The following is a 19,074-nucleotide window of genomic DNA, read 5'->3' as shown; positions in this document are numbered from 1 at the left end:
GTGTGTGTGTGTCTCTCTCCCCACCCCCCCCAAAAAAAACAATGAAGCTCTTGCATGAGACACATACTCTGAAAAAGCTTCCTTCATGGCCTAAATCTCCATCTTGGCTGTACGTGATCTCTTGCCACCGAGGCCATGTCTCCTCTCTTCATGGGGCTGCTAAGGAGGCTCTCTCTCTTTTTTGTGAAAAAGTTTGAATTAAGGACTCTCTCTCTCTCTCTCTCTCTCTCACACACACACACACACACACACACACCCCCCCCCCCCCCCCAAAAAAAAAAAGAAAAGAAAAGAAAAAAAAGAAAAGGGTAACTGTATTAATTACTGAAGAAGTAAACGAGTCACAAATAGATGAAGAAGATGGCATAGGAATGTAAGAAACCTCTGTATGCCATGAGACTAAATCATCCTAGAGAAGAACACCTGCGTTCTGCACAATATCAAGTTGCTAGTGAAGACCTTGCAGTCGAGCAATATGACTTTGCACAAGAAGAAGCATTGATGGAGAGCTAGCACGAAGCCACAATGGGTTCCCAAAGTGTTGCTGCATGCTCCAGGGTTTTATGTGGAAAATTGCTAGATATGGTTGCCAAAACCACCCGCACAACCACCTCCATTGACCATAGCCCAAGTCCTAACAAACTCAAAGAGGAAGAGAAAGAGACACAAATATCGATCTAGGTCAAGGTCAAAATCAAATGAGGAGATAAAATCAACCCCCTTAGAGGCCGTGAAACTCATCTTAGAGATTGAAAAGCCAAAACTTGACTATCTAGCAAAGGCACTTGAGCCTACAATTATGAAAGAGCAATCGTTCGATGCAATTGCTAATCCACAAGAGGACCCATGGTGTCTGAGAACTCCATGAGTCAAGAGAAAGAGACTAAGCATCCACTTCCTTGTGATGCTACTCATATTGATACAGAAAGTCCAAAGAAGGAGAGATAAAATGGGAATAAAAAATAAAGGCATTCTAGGTGGTCTAGAAGCACAAGAAGTGAAACACAATCTTCATGTGTGGCTGCATAGGATCTGACAATTTAGGCTTGTCAAACATCCAATTGCACAACACATAATTGGTCCCACCACACCACCAAATCTCAAACAAAAGGGACCTAATCTTTCTCACCACCAGTAAACCTGTAGCAAAAAGTCTAGTGCAGAAGAAGCAAGAGACATTAGAGATATTCCATTGAGAAAGAGCTGAAGCAAGGGAAAGGCCACCCACCAACATTCGACAAAGAAACACTTTGCATTTAAAAGGATTTGGTTAATCTAGCCCTCCATTATTGTTGATTTCCACCATCTCATACATTTATGAAGTCCCCAAATGGAATTGCCCTTACCTACTAGCCAATCATGATCCTTATTAAGCAAATGATCAATCTAATTAACCAAGGCACACTCCGAAAGAAGTCTTTCCATAAGTTTCCAATCCTGCCAAGGACTATCCAAAAAAAGCTCAAGGAAGGGTTGCCTTGATCACGCAAGGATTATGTAAGTGTCCCATAAGTCACAGTATCCTCTAGAGAGATGAAATGTCTGTTGGATTGATCGGAAATACATCAAAATTTGCAATGCAAGCAAAGTCACATCAGCAATAGAAATCAATCCAAGCCATGCCATTTGATCAGCATGCTGCTTTTCTTCCCAAGAAACTATCCTAGAATAGCAATTCAACGCGCATAGAGTTGGCATGCAAATGATCATCACTTGGATGCCAACCAAATTTTTGAAACACCACTTTCCATAAGTAAACCAAGTGAGTCAACAAGACTGAAGATTTAACACTAACAAGTTGATCAGCATTGAGAATATGCCACCAAAAGCCCTATATGCAGGTTGACATGCAAATGATCATCACTTGGATGCCAACCAAATTTTTGAAACACCACTTTCCATAAGTAGACCAAGTGAGTCAACAAGACTGAAGATTTAACACTAACAAGTTGATCAGCATTGAGAATATGCCACCAAGAGCCCTATGTGCTTGTATTCCCATGCACAATACCACTATCTTTAAGAAAGAAAGCCTACAATGGAGAGAAGGCTATTGACCAAACCACATAGCTTGAAACAACAACCATCTAAGTGCCACCATATGAGTCTCCACATCTACGATTGCACCACCCCCCATTCTTTTGGGTGTTCAAATGTGATCCCATGAAATCTAAGATGTGTGAGAATGCATAGAATCCTTTTTCCAAAGCATAAAATGGATTAATAGGAAAGCATACGTAGTAGAATTGTCCGAGCCACTTTGAGTTGCACGTGGAAAGGTCACATTTGCAATTTCCAATAAACAAACTTGCCATCCACCCGTCCAATCCAACAATTGCTTAAGCAAAACATTCACATCCAAAGGATAAACTAGGTGCTGTGCAATACTTCCTTTCAGTACAAACCCCCCTTGCCACCCCAAGGCCTTCAGATTGCACTGATTGGGTGTTAATATGAAGGCCCCAAAGCTTGACCAAATAAGTCCCACATGTCTAAAGCTTTGCAAAGATTATCCTGATCAGCCTTCAAAATCATAAAGTATCATTGGCCAATGCTTGGCCAATAAACTGCTAGTGAAGGAAGAGAGAGACTCACCTGGTCCCCATTTGCAGCCAGGTGCAACAACATTGTCAGAACAGGGTGCCTTGCAAGAGAGAAAAACAGGGGACTCAAGGGGAAGCCTTGTCTGACCAATCTGGATAGAACAAATAGCTTGGTAGCACCACCATTAAGCATGACTCTCAAGGATAAATCCCAGCTAATAGTGTATACAAAGTGAGACATTTGATGCCCAAATCCCATCTTCTCCATAAGCTGGGCAAGAAAAGACCATTCAAGATAATCAAAGGCTTTCTCCAAGTCCAATTGAATCAAAACCACTTCTTGGCTTGTGTATTGCGCATAATCAATAACGCACATTTAAGATGTTATGTAAAATGTTTTTCCCCATGATAAAACCATACTGGCTTAGATGCACAATATCATGAAGATGCTCATACAGACAATTGGCCAAGTCCTTGGAAAAGATGATGTACATATTGCCCATCAACGAAATGGGTCTCCAGTGCTTAAGCGTCGAGAGTGAGGGAACCTTCAGAATCAGCTTAATAACACCTTCCATACATGAGGCAAGAATAATTCATGATGCCCAAACTTCCTGGCACATAGTGGTCAAAGGTGCCACGAGGTGACTAGCATAGATCTCCAAAAACTCGTTTGTAAGACCATCCCAACCAAGACTTTTGTCCTTGGGTAAATGCAATGAGAAATCCATCACCTCATCCTCACGAATGTCAACCTCCAAACTACCAGCTATATCAGAGGAAACTTGATCCAAGTATCACCTCATAAAACACAAACTGAGCATTAGCAATTCTATCTGAAATGGGCTGCTACGATCTGAGTAGATCCATGAAGTATTGCTAGACATTGCCACTATAGTCACGGGATCCATAACCATTTAATTAAGAGAAATTTGTGGCCGCACCACATTCTCTCATGAAAAAGAGGCATGGAGCCCCCCGATAAGTTTTATGTGACTGTGATAATTATTATCTTGCAATCCCTCTGTCAAAGCCATAAGTGTAGCCACTGATAAGAGTGCAGCTGAAAGTGCCTGATGAGATCAGCCAATTGCACATATAGCAAGACCAACAAAGCATCCTCTAACAAATCAATCAAAAGACATCGAATCAATGCCAACAACTCAACAGCAGCTTGCAATCTTTGCTTGCAAAGGGAAGTATGATGGATGGTGGGGGCATGGCTGGCCAAATTGCAATGTCAAAGGCTTTAAGCCTTTGGCCAAGGGCTCTTGGCTTGCTTCCTAATCTAGTAATTGCATCATGTAACCATTAAATATTAGATGCCATAGAAAGGAGAAATTGAAGTGCAAAGGCTACTTGCCCAAGAAGTTCACAAAAGTATGAGTTGATTCTCTAGGCATTACAAACTCTAGTGAAAAATGATTAGATAGCACTTACTTTTGAAAAACCATTTCCAAAATCTCTGGCAACAACCCATCATCATGCATTACATACGTATGATCCAATTGACTCCTAGTTGCCAAATGTTGCATAGAATTGAAACTGTAACCATGAATAGATGAATACAATTGAGGCTAGAGATCTTGCTTCAAAACCATTGATGCAAAACTCATCCCAACCATGACCTTCTAATGCATCCATTACACAATGTCTAGAGGCAAAATGGAAGGGGTTCACACACATGTTCAAACTTGAAATCCCCCATTAATAAACCAAGTCTGCCAAGAGAGGCATAATTGCAATTATCTTCATAAATCATGCCAATGCAAGACATTATTGGGCACATAAATACCAACCAGCCATAAGAACTCATCCTCGTGTAATTTCAACAACCAGAGATCTACGAAATACATCATTGACTAAGACAAGCTGAAACTTTTCATGAACAGTCGTTAATACACTAGAATGCTACCTTGTAGAAACTAAAGCATGAACAACTTGAACCCATGACATTGAACAATCCTGCCTGCTTCTTTGTGACTCTTGGCTCAATGGCACAAAGCACATCCCAATCATTATCATACAATACCAACCGCATGCCATGTTATTTGCTACAATATCAAACACCATAGATGTTCCATGTGGCAATCTTTGCTTTGTGGCCTCAAGCACTCCATCCAAAAAATCAGCCAGGACAACAAAAGCATTTTGTTGATGAGATTCCGACTTTGAGGTGGATGGCTTATCAACATTCTTTGAGGTTGAACGAGGATACCTCCTATCCTAAGGGGTAATTACCTTGCCCTATTTGTCAAAAGCAAGGCCTGCACGTGAATAGGAGCAATTTAAAGGGTCTTAATGCTGATCAAGGTTTGGGAGCTGAATATTTTAATGAAAAAATAGTGTTGAGTAGATGAGATCACGTGTGCAAGCAGAAAGTGGCTATCAGCTGATTGTCAAGCCAATTGGCGGCATCAGATTCGCAGATGTTGGGGCTTGTTAATAGGCGTGTGGCATGATGAGTGTGACGGAAAATTGGCCGTAGACATGTGGTAAAAGATAATGGCACTTGGGCAAGAACAAGCGTGAGCTGTTGGCGCACATCGAAGAAGGCAGCAGTCACGCGTCAAACTGAATAGGTCATAGGTCAAGATTTGATTGCACGTTGCAGCATGGCGGATGGAACCAGGTCTGGAGAGGGACCAGGTCTGGAAAGAATGCAACAAATTGATGGACCAGGTCTGGAGAGAACCCAACAAACTGTTGGACTAGGTGCAAGGGTGGAGGTAGATGTGATGGGACTAAAGCGTGCTATTTGATAGGCTGGAATAACAGCCAATATACGAGAGGATAGCCAAGCACAAGGCTCAATGGCGGTAGTGGTGGTGGCGACAACAGAGAAGAGGCATGGCTTTGATACCATTGTTAGGTTAGGGTTTAGTACCACACGCATACACACACACACACTCATAGTAAACAAGTGAACAATGAGAGAGAAGAGTGTTGAAAGGTCACACCCACTATGTGAGAATGAATGAAAGTACAATCCCTAAGGTACAAAGTACCACACCCCATTGATGGGTGACACGAGGAAAAAAACCTTCTCTAGATAGAAGGTAAAAGTGTCCGTGAGATAAGGAAGTGTTCACACCAGAACTTAGGAGGAACACGATAAGTGTAACATTCTTTGCTATCCTTCTCAAGAGCATTCAAATTGCACAAACCGAGGATCCAATACCAATTGTGCAATGATATTAGCTATTGTCGTCAACTTTTTCTTAAACCGATCACCATCCTCCTCTTCTACTTCCTGGTCATCAGCATTTAGAGGCCTTGAAGGACCTACCTCTTGTCCAAATCCCACATTCTCCGCATGCTATCTATATTGCACGCCCATACCATAGTTACCTGGAACGGGGAACGGGAACGGGAATGGGAACGGGAACGGGACCCCCTGGAACAGGGGGAATGTCCAAGGTGAGGGAACAAGAACAGGGGGAAACGGCACATGTCTTAAGTGCCCCAAATATGCCCTGCATGACCCAAGTTGCCTCAAAGAATGTCTTGACACTTTGAATATTCAATGAGAGAGAGAGAGAGAGAGAGAGAGAGAGAGAGAGAGAGAGAGATTAGTGTGTGCACATTAGGTGATGGAGATGGGTGAACATGTGGTAGAAGGAGTGTGATACAAGCATAAAGAAAAAACGTGAAAAAATGTAAATTTTTTGTCAACAGGCCTGGAACGGCCGTTCCAAATAGGGAACGGCCTTGGGAACATTCCGTGGCCGTTTCACCTCCTCCAAGGGTCTGGAACGAGTTAGGCCGTTCCTACAGGTCGAAACAGCTGTTCCTTGTTTCTATGGCTCATACTAAGATTAGGCATTACATTTCTACCAATGCTTTGAGATCCTTCATCCTATGATGCATCATCATTACTTGAACCCATTTCACTTGGCATGCATGCTCTTTTGCACTCAGCTGATCATCAATTCAGCACAATGCAATCACACTGACTTGCACACAAGTGCCTCAAGTCCACCTACTCAAAGGAGTTGATGTATCCCAACAATGGAACCATGAAACTAGCCTTCCTTCTTGGACAAGGTGGTAGTAGAACTGATTTAAATTTAATTACAGAAAGCAATGAATTCACAAAACTGAAAATAACACTTAATTGATTAATCTTGGACAGTTGACACCCAATTAGTCCCAACAACTAGTGCCCCCTTGTGGTATTTCTTTAGCTTGTATTGGTTGAACTTGTAGTATAAAGAGATATTGGCTGATCTCTCTACAAATTCCAACACTGCGGGCTATCACAAACGACCAGCAGCACTAAGAAACTTTTTGCCTCTTGTTTGGGCTATAATTTGGGTGAGGGAGGGGAGTGATGGTAGAACATGTGACATGTAGCTGAGGGAAGGTGGTGGAAGGGGAGGAAACAACAGGAAACAACAGTGGTAAGGGAGGTGTTGGTAGTAGAAAGGCAACTAGTTGGGGAGGAGAGGGGTGGCGTCAACAATTGCAGCAGTCAAGAAGCATCATGCTCCCATGCTGTTGGCAATAGCCAGGAGCAAACACGGGAGAGGGTCGTCACATCAGTCACATAGTTGCATGTAACACTATCCCAAGGCTTAAGGAATTTGTGAACAGATTTCATGAGTGCCACAATTCTTGTTCTTGTTCCACTTTCACAAACATGCATTGCATGAGGACCCTATATTCGTACGTATATGATGAATTCCTAAGCTCAAATCACTTCTTAATCATGTGTGAGTGTCATGCAATGCGATATTGAAATAAATATATTTTTTAGGTACCATCTTATACTAAAAAGCTTGCCAATTATATTGTTGTGAAGTTTTCCAGTTATACGTAAGTGTCCCTGCAGCCATTCCAAGGAGTCTCATTCTGCTATATGCCATGTGACCATGGATATGAGAGCTGCTGCTGATGCAGATGGCGAAAAACACAAGGCAGCAAGCAGGAATGGCAGCAGGCACAATGAGGAAGATGATAAAGGATGATGAAGAGCTGGCACTGAAAGTGAGGGAGTGGGATACACATGGAAGTGCACACCGAGTCCCTATTCATAAGAACATTCTGCACCAGCTGTCCCACTGGAAAGTCTCATGTGGTGTCTAAACAGAAAAAATGTTTTTTTGGGGCTGTTTTAAAAGCCAGAAACATATGATTATTTGGAAGGCAATTTTAGATGGCATAACAAAGATGTATTTTATTAGCCTATGTTTGATCATTTGGCTTACAACAGAAACCCATGCAGGTTATGACCTCCACAAGAAGCTGGGAGCCAAGACAGTGTGTGGGTTGAATATGGCAATGCTATTCCTTGTCTATGTTTGCCTGCATGTTTACCTCCCTATGCTGCCCTTCTGCTGTATTTCTTATCTTTTGTATTTAGGCAACATCCTTGACGTGGAAAGTTGATTAAGAAAAAGGTGGTCACACTTCTAAGATCAGACCTCCCTGCAAGTTCAAGTTTCAAAGATGCCCTTCCGTTCATGTGCACTTCTCTTGTGTGTGTGTGTGCATGTTTCTGTTGGGGGCGGGGTTGTTGTTGTTTGGGGGTTTGGTTTTTGTGTGTGTGTGTGTGTGTGTGTGTGTGTGTGTGTGAGTGTGTGTGTGACATGTGTGTGTGTTTTGGGGGTGGATGTGAGTGGGAGGGGAGGGGAGGGGGGAGTGGGCACGCTGTGTTCTCTTCTTGCCGTCTCATCTGCCTGCTCCCTTTCCTCCCTTCATTGGCCATCACTTCTCTACCATGTGAATTAAGCCACGATCTATTTGCTGCAAGCACGGCACAGTTTCAGGCCTGAAGAATCAAAAGTAAGTGTCAGTATGTAACTCAACTGACTGATGAGCACTGCTGCTCCAATGGCCAACTGCAATACACAACTTGGCATGACTGGCTGGACCTATTAACAAGTCAGACCAGTCACATATGAGCAGATAAATTGGTAGCAATATGGTAAATGAACTCTGTGCCAAGGAAAATGCGATCCATCAAAAAGGGGGGAAAATAACACCAATCAAAATGACCCAAATGCAGATTTTGTAGTTCATAAGATTTCAAGAGATTTAATCATCCTAAAACTCACTGATTCCAGCTATCACTTGTGAAATTGATATGCCAGTTGTTGAGGCCGCACGAAAAGATACGTAAAGAAAGTGCCGATCATTTTCTTTCCAGTCAATCATGTTGGTGGATGGTTACATTCATTTTGAAAAGCAGTGTTGCAGAATGTATAAATTTTGAAGAAAGAAGCTTTGATAAAATTACTTCTACTGGACATTAATTTTGGATGCATGTTCTGTGGAAAAAACCACCTTTGTTTGCTGTACTGCATGCTCTTCCTTGTGTGTCCACAAAGGAAGATCAAGTACTGATAAAGTAGCATTTCCTGTCGTACTCATAAATTTTTTGACATACTGTTATCTAAACAAATAAATAAGTTGAGACTTGAAACAAGAACTTTCTGATATTTTACATAGACTTCCATCTCTGGACACAGAAATAGTGCTTTACAAACAGCTTTTTACAGCAACATATCAGCAAGAGTACAATTTTTTGAATGTGCTATTTAACCAGTCTTTGAGAAATTGTAAACTAGACTGCCCATCAAGAACTTGGATATCCAGATGAACGATCAATTTTGTTCTTTTGTCTCAGTTTTTCTGCAGAAAGATAATAAAAGCTCAGCTATTTACCTGTATTCATCTCCACAGTCTCCTGGAAGAGTATTACCCTTCTGCACTACAGCATTTATCAAGGAGAGATCGCCATCATCTAAACCAGGGAAAGAAAATGATTGGAGATTGTCTGCAATATGCTCTGCAATGCTTAATCGAGCACCAATAATGACTGCACCAACTGCTGGCTTGTCTGCAATGTACCTAACTGCAATGTTGCTGATGCTGACACCATACTTCTCAGAAATGCGTTTGAGTACCAGCAAGAGCTCCTTCATTAATCAACATTGCATCATGTGAATTTCTGAATAAGGAATGGTATTTCCCAAAAAACTTAATAGATCCATCCACACGAATCAGGAAAGTCTTGATTCATTATATTAACAAGCAGAATCTAAGTAGTATTGATAGAAACATTCATTATATTAGCAAGTAGAATCTTAGTATTGATACAGACATTCAAACATGAGATTATACAGGTCACAGAAAGTAGGATTGTCAATGTGCTCTTCAAGTGCAAATAACATTGACTTTTCTTATTTGAAGAATAACTTGCTCAAAACCTGGCTAAAGTAAGTTGTAAACAAAAACATCTGCTGTGTGAGTATAGAGAATGCATAGACAGAAAAGCATGTGCTGTGTTAAGTAGGAGAATCTACATGGGCTGAGAGTGCATCAAAGAAAGCAAGTTGTAAACAATGACGAGTATATATCCTAGGTTTGCTGAGGAGAAAAAAATATACCACAAAGTTTCAATAGAAAACAATGTGACGTATCAACTAGGATGTCAAACAAAGGAGTCATAAACAAAGACAAATACATATTTTAGGATTTCTAAGAAGGCAATACGGAGCAAAGTTTAGATAGAAAAGGTGGCATTTTAACTAGGCCAATCTAAACGGGCTGATAGTGTCTCTCAAGCATGGTCACATCCGTCAGTGAGATGCAAATGAACTCAAGCTTCTCCTGCAGTGCAAGGAAAGAGATGAAGAAAAGGTGGAGTGCCATAGGCAACCTTTTACGCCAAGCCGTCACACTCCATAACAATGTCATTTATAGAATGAAACTTCTAGACCTCGTGCAACTGCCAACAATGAGACCTTACCATTATCTTGTGCCATAGTTCGCACGATGTGAGCACTACTACTCATTTATTTTTATGTCTAGGCATCCTTGGTTCCTTCATACCCAAGTCCTGCTCACTTATGAGTCATAACTTGCATCATGGCCCGTTACTTAAACTCGGGAGTCTTTCACTTCCTCAGCTTCTCAAAGCCTTCTAAACACGTTTTGACCTCTATCCTTGTGTAAAACACATGCGCACTTGCAGAGATTGTATGAGAAAAGTCTGTAAGAAAGGTATCACAAATCACAACTGAGCTTCTCCACACAAGCTTCAAGCGTGCTGATTGAATTTGAGCATGCCTTGTCAAATTGCTCTTTTTGGATCATTGAGACTTTATAGAACAACATCATGGACCTCAATGACTTAAATAATTATAGAACAACATCATGGACCTAACATTGTGTTCAAATAAGTCAAAGAAGAAGAAGAATGCCTGCCCCTATTAAAAGCATGCTGCAGCTTTATTAACTTGAAACACCTGTTGCACCTTGAACAAATATACTTGCGAGTTGATCATGCGAGGTGGTTTCTAGCATCTGGTTTTGTCCAAGTTTTAAAATTTCAAAAACCAAGTCATGCTCACATGAGGTGGTTTCTGAAATCAGTTGTGAAACCTGTTTCTCCCTTGCTATAGGCCCTAGGCAGTGTATCCATCTCTCAACTCTTAGACTTTACTCTCTCCACGTTGATGATGCTACCAAAATTGGAGGGCTCAAAAAAGCTTTATTCATTCAGAAAGTGGCAAAATTGGCGATGCTTGCAGCAAAACAAATGAAATATTATTTGTCTGATCACAAAATCACTTGTTAGTAGAACAGATTCGGATTTTGAAGCCACAAATGACCCTGCAAACTAGTTGGAGGGTCATGGAAAGCATTCCTTGGCCACACTTGAGCATTGCTTGGATATTCCTATACATTAGAATCTTTTCGAGTACAAGCATTTGCGACTCAAAATGAATACCCACTAGGTGACATATATAGTTCAAGAAAACACAACTCACAACATGTGCTTTTGTAACATTACCATATTTCATACTTCTCTCTACTCTCCGTGCATTTTTGTTGGATAAAATGAGTCATGCATGATCACAGACATGCCACTTAAAGACTTCTTGAAAATACCTCCTACACATGCAAAACCCCCTTTTTAAAACCACATGGGAGAGAATTGTCACAATAAACCCTCTCATACTAACATCACAATTAAAACGCACATGTGAACTTGCGTTTAGGATCTTCCCCTCCACACTCAAAACCTCAATAGGACACACTTGATGATATTAGAGAACTTTCTTGAGTGAATCCTGTTTTGGAAGAAGTTGTGAAAGTGATGACATTTGTCACATGTTAAAATATAGAGAAGCTTTTTTTAAACAAGCTTCTCTGTGTTAAAAAACAAGCTTCTCTTGCTTTGTATAGAAAGTTAAGTCAAAACAATTGCTTAAACTAGCATAGACTCGTTTTGCATATATATTTATCATTTTGGTAAACATGTTGGATGATAAGAGTCTTCAATGAATTACGCCGCATGGTCATTAGTGATGAGTACTGCCAAAAGAAAGTGAACAAAAGTGTCAAGGCTTTGCAAGTTTCATCTATTGTCTTGGGTTCTTCAGTTTGGACCAATGCCAAGATGATTGTGAAGCTACGTGCTCAAATTTTAAAGATTTTGCATCTTGCTAATGGAGAGGATGCCACCATGGGGTTGGTGTATGAGCACACTAATCGCATGATAGAAAAGATTGAAAGTCTTGAGGTGTTTGATGCTTCCAAGCTAGAGCAAATCAAGGTACTTTGTGTAGACCGATGGAGCACGATGCACTCTCCATTGCATGCTATTGCTTTTGTACTCCATCCTATTTGGAGAGCAAAGAATCCTAATAGTGACAAGGAGGTGAGTAAGGGTTGGGTGGATGTGGTTGAACATGTTAACAAACTATGATGTAAGTACTCAAGGGGAGTTATATGACGAATTGGGTAAGTATAAGTTTGAGTTAGGTGCATTTGCATGCCCTATTGCAAAGGATGAGAAAAATATGCATCAAGGTGTAAAGTGGTGAGAAACCTTTGGGGAAAAGACCAAAAATTGGTAGTGCTTGGCACGTAGGATATTGTCTCACGGCACTTGTGCTTCACCATCTGAGAGAAATTGGAGCACTTTTTCTTTCATTCATATGAAGAAAAGGAACAAGCTTAAGGCAAAGAATACAGAGAAGCTTCTTTTTATACACACCAATTCGCATCTTGTTTGAGTTAAGTACATTTGCACGTCCTATTGCGAAGGATGAGAAGCATATACATAAAGGTGTAAAATGGTGGGAAACCTTTGGGGCAGAGACACCAAATTTAGAGTGCTTGGCACTTGAGAGAAATTTTGCATCTCATAAGCAAGTTGAAAAAAAGAGAATTTGAGAAGATAGAAGTAACCTTGGAAATGCTAAACAAGGAAAAGGATGATGAAAAGTTGCTTGCTTTGTAAGAAATGAGAGAGGAAGTTGATGAAAATTCACCTCTTTTAGCAATAGGTGCATCTAGTTCTAGTACCTCTAGTGTGCCACACGATGAGGTGGAGCATGAGGATGAGGATGAGGATGAGGATGAGGAGGATAATGCTAGAGATGAAAATGAGTCATCTTGAGTAGCACATGTCCAAAAATGACTAAGAGACTAGAGAGAGTGTGGGATTTGTGGGGAGAAACATAGTGTGTATGGCAAACACTGAGAGAGAAGAGAAGCTCAGAAACATAAGAACGCAATGATGATGCACTGAATCATGCTACGAGAAGAAAAGTTGATACAGCAGAGCTGAAGCTTAGAAGATGATTGCATTGCCCTATCTAAATTAGGTGGCAACACTTGTGGGAATTTACATGGTGAAGGGAGAGAAATGTAGTCCTCAAATGCCGTCAAGGATGAGGAAGATAATCACCAGCTGTCGAGGAAGTGAGAACTGCAGTCCTCAGATGCCACAAAGATGACATGGGCAGCAAACACAAATCTTGAGTGTGTTGGAGCTGTCAAATGCAAGGAAAGCAGCCTAGATACTGACGCTAAGTGAATGACAATGACGCCAGATGATGGAGGATCTCCCAAGCTGCAAAATGCAAATACCTGGGTGGTGTTGAAATGACGCCAGGGGTGAAAAGGCTGACGCTAGGTGCAAGTTGCTGTCGTCAGGTGGAGAAAGTTGGCGCTAGGCAAATCCCAAAGTGTGTTGGAGCTGTCAAATGCAAGGAAAGCAACCCAAATACTGACGCTAGGTGGAAGATGATGACAAGATATGATGGAGGATCTCCTAGGCTGCAAAATGCAAATACCTTGGTGGTGATGAGATGACGCCAAGGGTGAAAAGGCTAACGCCGGGTGCAAGATGATATCGCCAAATGGAGAAAGCTGATGCTAGGAAGAGAAGTCCCAAATGCCAGTTGTTTGATGGTTGCCAGGTGGGAGATGATATTGCTAGCTGTGTAGGACCGATGCCAAGATGTGGAAAAGCTCCAAAATGCAAAACCTAATGATGGAATAGGGCGCTTGAAGCAAGGAGTGAAGACGGAGTAGGCAGCCATGAACCACAAACCGGAATGTCCTCCTAAAGGGATGTGAGAGCAATGAAAGGGCTAGAGAGAGAAGGGAAGGGTGTTTGATGAAGAAGGAAGAGCGGTGGAGAATGAATGAAGTGGGTGTAGAACGAATGAAGTGACGGCCTATTTATAGGCATAAGCTATCTAGGGTAGCACATCATTGTGTGGGTGCCCACTAAAAAAATGACAAAAAATGTGCACACTAGCCTTTTTTGGGGCTATCAGTGTGAAACTCTAAATGAAGTGTGAAAATTGAAGAAGTGGTTTCTCAACACCCCATCTTAGGCCCAAAAAGGGAGGAAGAAAGAGGAGCAAAGAGAGATACAAAGAAGATGTAGAGGATCCTCGAGATCTAAGGTTTCCACTTGAAAGATAATCAGTAGTAAGGATCAGTAGACAAGATCAACTATAGAAGCTAACTCCACCTTGGGAGAGAAGCCACTAGATCCGTAACTCTAGAATCCTAAATCATCCCCAAAGTGTAAATGGTGGGTAAAGAACTTCATGATAAGTAGGTGCCCCCTCTGAAGCCGAAGAAGAAGTAGGGGCCCCCTCTAAGGGCAAAGAGTGTACATCCCCCTTGGAATTCCCCTCTGCGAGAGATAGGAAATCTAAAAACTCATGGATCACGGACTTCAAATCATTTGATGACGAGGAAAGTGCTGCCAATCGTACCAAAGAAGGTATTTGGGGTGTCAAAGATGTTAAAGAACTCCCAGAAGGTGGTAAAGGGAGCTTCAAGCTCAACCCCCGAGACCTACGGACCGCTTATTGGTCAAGTGTTTCAAGCCGAGAGGCCATGGCTACCTCTCACATAGCCGACGCACCCTCCCTACCTATGGGGTGTAGTGAGCTTACCTTGATGCCCGATAGAGTATCCTCCTCTCTCGTGCACGCCGGTAGCTCCACGATCCTTGAGGCAAGCTCAAGCAACCTCAATCCCTTTCCAACAAGCTCCATTCTCCATAGCGGTGCGAGACAAGAGAAGAATAGAGAAGAGAAGAAGATGAAGAGAGGAGATGGAGAGTTTCTTCTCCTCGATCCCCCACTCTCACATACTCACTCCCTCACACTCTCTCTTTCTCTCTCTCAAGCACAAGCAAGAAGGCAAGAAGAAGAAAAGAAGAAGAAAAAGCTTTTTGCCACACACAAGAATAAGCTTCTCATTCACTTTTCAATTTTATATACAAAACCCTAAATCCCTTTTGGGCGGTCATCTCCTTATCCCCTTTTTTACATGGCCGACCATGGCCTAGGTCATTTTTCCCATTGTCCTCCTATCTTCCTAGCTTCCTTTCCACCGCCCGTCTACATTTATAAATTGCACGGGTGAGAGCTTGGCACTCTTAAAATAAATCATGGTGCACCTTGCGCTTTTTAACAGCAGTATAGACTTGCGGTTTTTCTCATGTGCCTTTTTCCTTGATTTAGGTCTTTTTTGCACTTCTTATATTTCTAGATTCTTCTTCGCGCGCCTTCGTCTTCTATTTCACTTTTTCCTTGGCCTTTTCTTCTACCTTAGATTTTCCGGCTTTTCCATCTTGTTGTTGAGGGTTAACATTACTCCCCTTCTAGATGAGTGCCAGTCCCATGGCACTCACCGTCGTAGGTAGCAGGGTTTGGCGTGCACTGAAGACGTGGGTGGAAGGGACAACTGTGGTTTGCTATGGAGGAGTTTTGGTGGTGGTGCGGATGAAGGTCGATGGGGGCATGTGGTTAGTGATAGGGCTAGGAATTGCAGTTATGGGTTAGCACAGGTGTTGATGTTCTGGGGATTCTGCGGCTGATGATTCTTGGTGGACTTGCATGATGATAAAGGATAAGAATTCAGAGTTGAGTGTTAATGAAGGACGAACGACACTTTCGTTGGAGTCTTCAATACCTACAATTGAAAATCTTTCATATGTGATCTCTCCCTCGGGGTAGTGCTAGTCTTTTTATCGTGCACAAGACGTAGTTCGATTAGTTTGGGAGACAGGTCGAACTCTAAGCAAGCTGAGAGTTTTGTCCTGCACTTCAGGACCCAAACTGTGTATATATTTCGGTGCAGATATGATGTGAGTGCTCGTGTATACTTAGATATTACATAGTTGAAAGACCGCGGATCTGGTTTCTCGTAACAATGTATGGATGAAGCAAAGTTGTCTAGTTGAGAAGAAGTACACATGAAGGTGTATGAGACATCCTCTACGTTGTGACAACACGATGTAGCATAATTGAACATATTGACACCGAACTTTGGTAGTTGGTAGCTACCGGGGTTGCTCGACGAGTACAGTGTATTTTTCATGGCCATTCGTGTGGTGCTTACCACAATCAATTGTAACGGTATTAAGGCGAATGAAAAAGGAATTGTGCAATTGGGTCAGGGTGGCAGGTCTAACCATAGGCGAGACAAGCTCCCTAGGTACGTCCTGCCCTTGATGTGCCCTCAACAATTGTGGGGGATGTGTAGAGAGCTAGGGGATTAGGGACAGAGCCAACCGACCAAGGTCACTGGGCGTATCTAACTTGAGGGCCCCTAGGTATCGTGCTGTGATTGTGAGTGCTTTCTCTCTTTCTTTCTTTTTTCTTTCTTTCTTTCTTTCTTTTTTCTTTTTCTTTTTTTTTTCTCTTTAAAAAAAAGAAGAATAATAACATGAGTATAACCATTGCAATATGTTGAGGCTATCAGCCTTTCAATTGGATTGGGAAATGTCGAGATTCAAAGGCTTTGAAAATGAATATTACAGCGATGATTGTGTCCTAGCCTCGTTGCTAGAGGAACAATTGTTGAGAATGGAAGATACACTGGAGATTTTGCAAAACCTCTTTGTCACATGCGATGTTGGTACAATTGACGTAACAGCTGCCGTGAGTGCCAAGTGTAGAGTTTGACCCAAAAAGAGAGAGTGGCCACTGATCATGCTTTGGGCCATGCGATGTGGGTGATCGGCACGGGTGATTTTTGCCTTTGGCGGTGAGGCTTCGTCATGGCTCCTTGTGAGATTGCTGGTCTTGCGGTGACTTGGGCACTGAACACTCTCGTACAAGGGCCTGTGTCATCCTGCATTCAATTGACACTTCGTGAGAGTATATGCAAGTCACATGCATCAATTATAATGACAGATGCAACACAAAAAGATATAACTTTATCAAAATCCTATGGTGCTGACTGCGATGCATATCATCGGCGCTTGTTAAAGACGTGACATATATTAGTAGTAGGTAAGGGAGGTTTATACAGTTGGGGAGCTTGCCCCTTCAACCACTTAAGGACAAAAAGTCATGAAAAAATGGCATTTGACAAGCAGCTTATACACATAGGGCCTATTCTATTTGTATGAGGCGTGGTGAATTTGGGTGATCAGACGATTGGGGTTGTGCCAGTGGTGGGCTCTTGTTAGGCTAGGTGGGGAAGATATCGGCCGGGACCCGAATGGTGTAGTCCCTGGCCGCAGCTGTTTCAAGAATGCTTTTAAACAATTCATCAAATTCCCGCTTATCTCTAGCTGCCTTCTCTTTCAAGCACCTGGTGCTCGAGCGTCTAGTGGGAGCCTGCAAGGCCGGTGTTGCCACACCCCGGGTGCTCCCTTGAGCCTTCGTCCTCTTGGCTTGGGGAGTTTTCGGCCTGCGTACTGGGCAGTGTCTCTTGGGGCCTCTTTTCGGCGCGTACCTCTTTAGAGTAGGCACGTAGCGCTCTAGTGCGGGCACTAGTGCCTTATGCTCTCTCCGATGGCGGAGAGCTTCCTTGCAAGCCAGCCTCTTTTCGGCGCGTACCTCTTTAGAGTAGGCACGTAGCGCTCTAGTGCGGGCACTAGTGCCTTATGCTCTCTCCGATGGCGGAGAGCTTCCTTGCAGGCCAGCTGCATTGTGTTCTCCATGACAGCTACTGTGGGGAAATCTGCAAAATGTGAACCAAGGTTAGGCTTTGAGGCAGGATAGAATTGTTTGCATGACAGGGATTAAACAATGGATTATCAAGCGCATATGACAAGAAGGGGTGAGGTGAGGCATGCAGTGTTTGTTGTAGAGGGATGACCCCCGTGATGATATTTGTCAAGCTTCGACTGTGGGGCGTATTCCAGCCATTAGCAGATCTTGGCTTATACTAAGTTGCGTGGACTGGTTGTGATGGAGTGGAGCAAGGCTCGTCCTCGGAACGATAGACCGAAAAAGGGGGAAAGGCGTATAGAAGGGGACAGCGCCCTGTCTGCGTTCTCAGAGGTGTTGGTCAGGGCTTTCTATGGCGGTAATGAGGGTTGCATGCCCTCCACTTGGAGGCGGGAATGGTCACACAACTTCTAGACAGGTAAGGTGATGAGAGGAGGACCTGAGGAGCTCAGCCTGTCAAACCCAAACTCTTTTCCCTATGCTTGACTATCATTGCTTGTGTGTGTTGGTATTATCTATACACGGTCACAAGACTCATTGTTTATTTATGTACATATTTACGAATCCATGTTACTTCGTGAGGATAAAAACCAATTGTAGAACTCAGGATTGTACTGGAGTGTGGCACACGCACCCAGTACTCGTGGCAGCTTACTCAATAACAATAGATATTTTGCAACATCGAGTAGCATGGTACCTTGTCCGAGTCTACTAGCAACATGTAGCTCCTCCTGAACCTTATCAGCTAGAGAGTTCTCTTGGCTAGTTCCGGCTAAGTCCATACCACGAATGGCAGCCAGTACTCGAAAGGAAGTTGGCGCCACATAGGTTGGGTCTCTTTGAGACTGCCGTTTGGCCAATCGCTCCTCTGAGACTGTCATAATCTGGGCTCCCAGTTCGGCCATTGTAACGCAGTTTTCCAACCAACATTTTTCAAATTGACTTCGACTCTCTAATTGTCGCTTTAGTTGCTCTATCTTTAAGAGATTTGGTTGGCAGAGCACATCATTGAATGTCATAGTTAAGCGTAGTTCGTCGGCTTCCTCGTCAGAGATGAGTCGCATGCGTTTATACAAGAGCCTGTCATAGTGCTCATCGAAATGCTCTTGCTCTTCCCAAGATAGGGAAATTGGCAAGTATTCTTCAAGTTGCTCCCTAGGGAATGCGCTCATGTCTGCCAGGACGTAGACACGTGCGAACACTTTGAGCTTAGCATTCACTTAGTTAAGCATTCTGCGACACTTCTATATTGAGTGAGGGCTTGCTCAATTGCTATCTCATGCAAGGTTCTAGGAGTT

The 19,074-nt window shown here is 42.7% G+C and overlaps 1 protein-coding gene across 4 annotated transcripts in view; it reads right to left on the bottom strand.

Moving 5' to 3' along the window:
• The window catches only part of LOC148019684 (uncharacterized), a 64,029-nt gene that overhangs the window by 2,067 nt on the left and 42,888 nt on the right, over window positions 1-19,074 (bottom strand). Inside the window, exons 8-9 of one of the 4 annotated variants that reach the window (XR_015694862.1) lie at window positions 9,399-9,466; window positions 9,213-9,291 (exon numbers count right to left, since the gene is read on the bottom strand). Coding sequence is in view for 3 of the 4 variants with exons in the window: in XM_087699814.1 (XP_087555940.1) it covers window positions 8,253-8,316; window positions 9,213-9,466 (318 nt within the window). In the remaining variant the exon portion in view is untranslated. Of the gene's footprint in view, window positions 1-7,610; window positions 8,317-8,698; window positions 9,467-19,074 lie in introns of those variants that run through there. The other 3 variants (XM_087699814.1, XM_087699815.1, XM_087699816.1) reach the window with 3 other exon arrangements.

This window comes from Lygodium microphyllum, chromosome 19 (assembly GCF_053477565.2).
Source record: "Lygodium microphyllum isolate KBCC chromosome 19, Lygodium_microphyllum_v1.1.10, whole genome shotgun sequence".
NCBI lineage: Eukaryota > Viridiplantae > Streptophyta > Polypodiopsida > Schizaeales > Lygodiaceae > Lygodium > Lygodium microphyllum.
The sequence above is the reverse complement of the archived record's forward strand: the minus strand, read 5'-3'. Positions and strand labels throughout refer to the sequence as shown.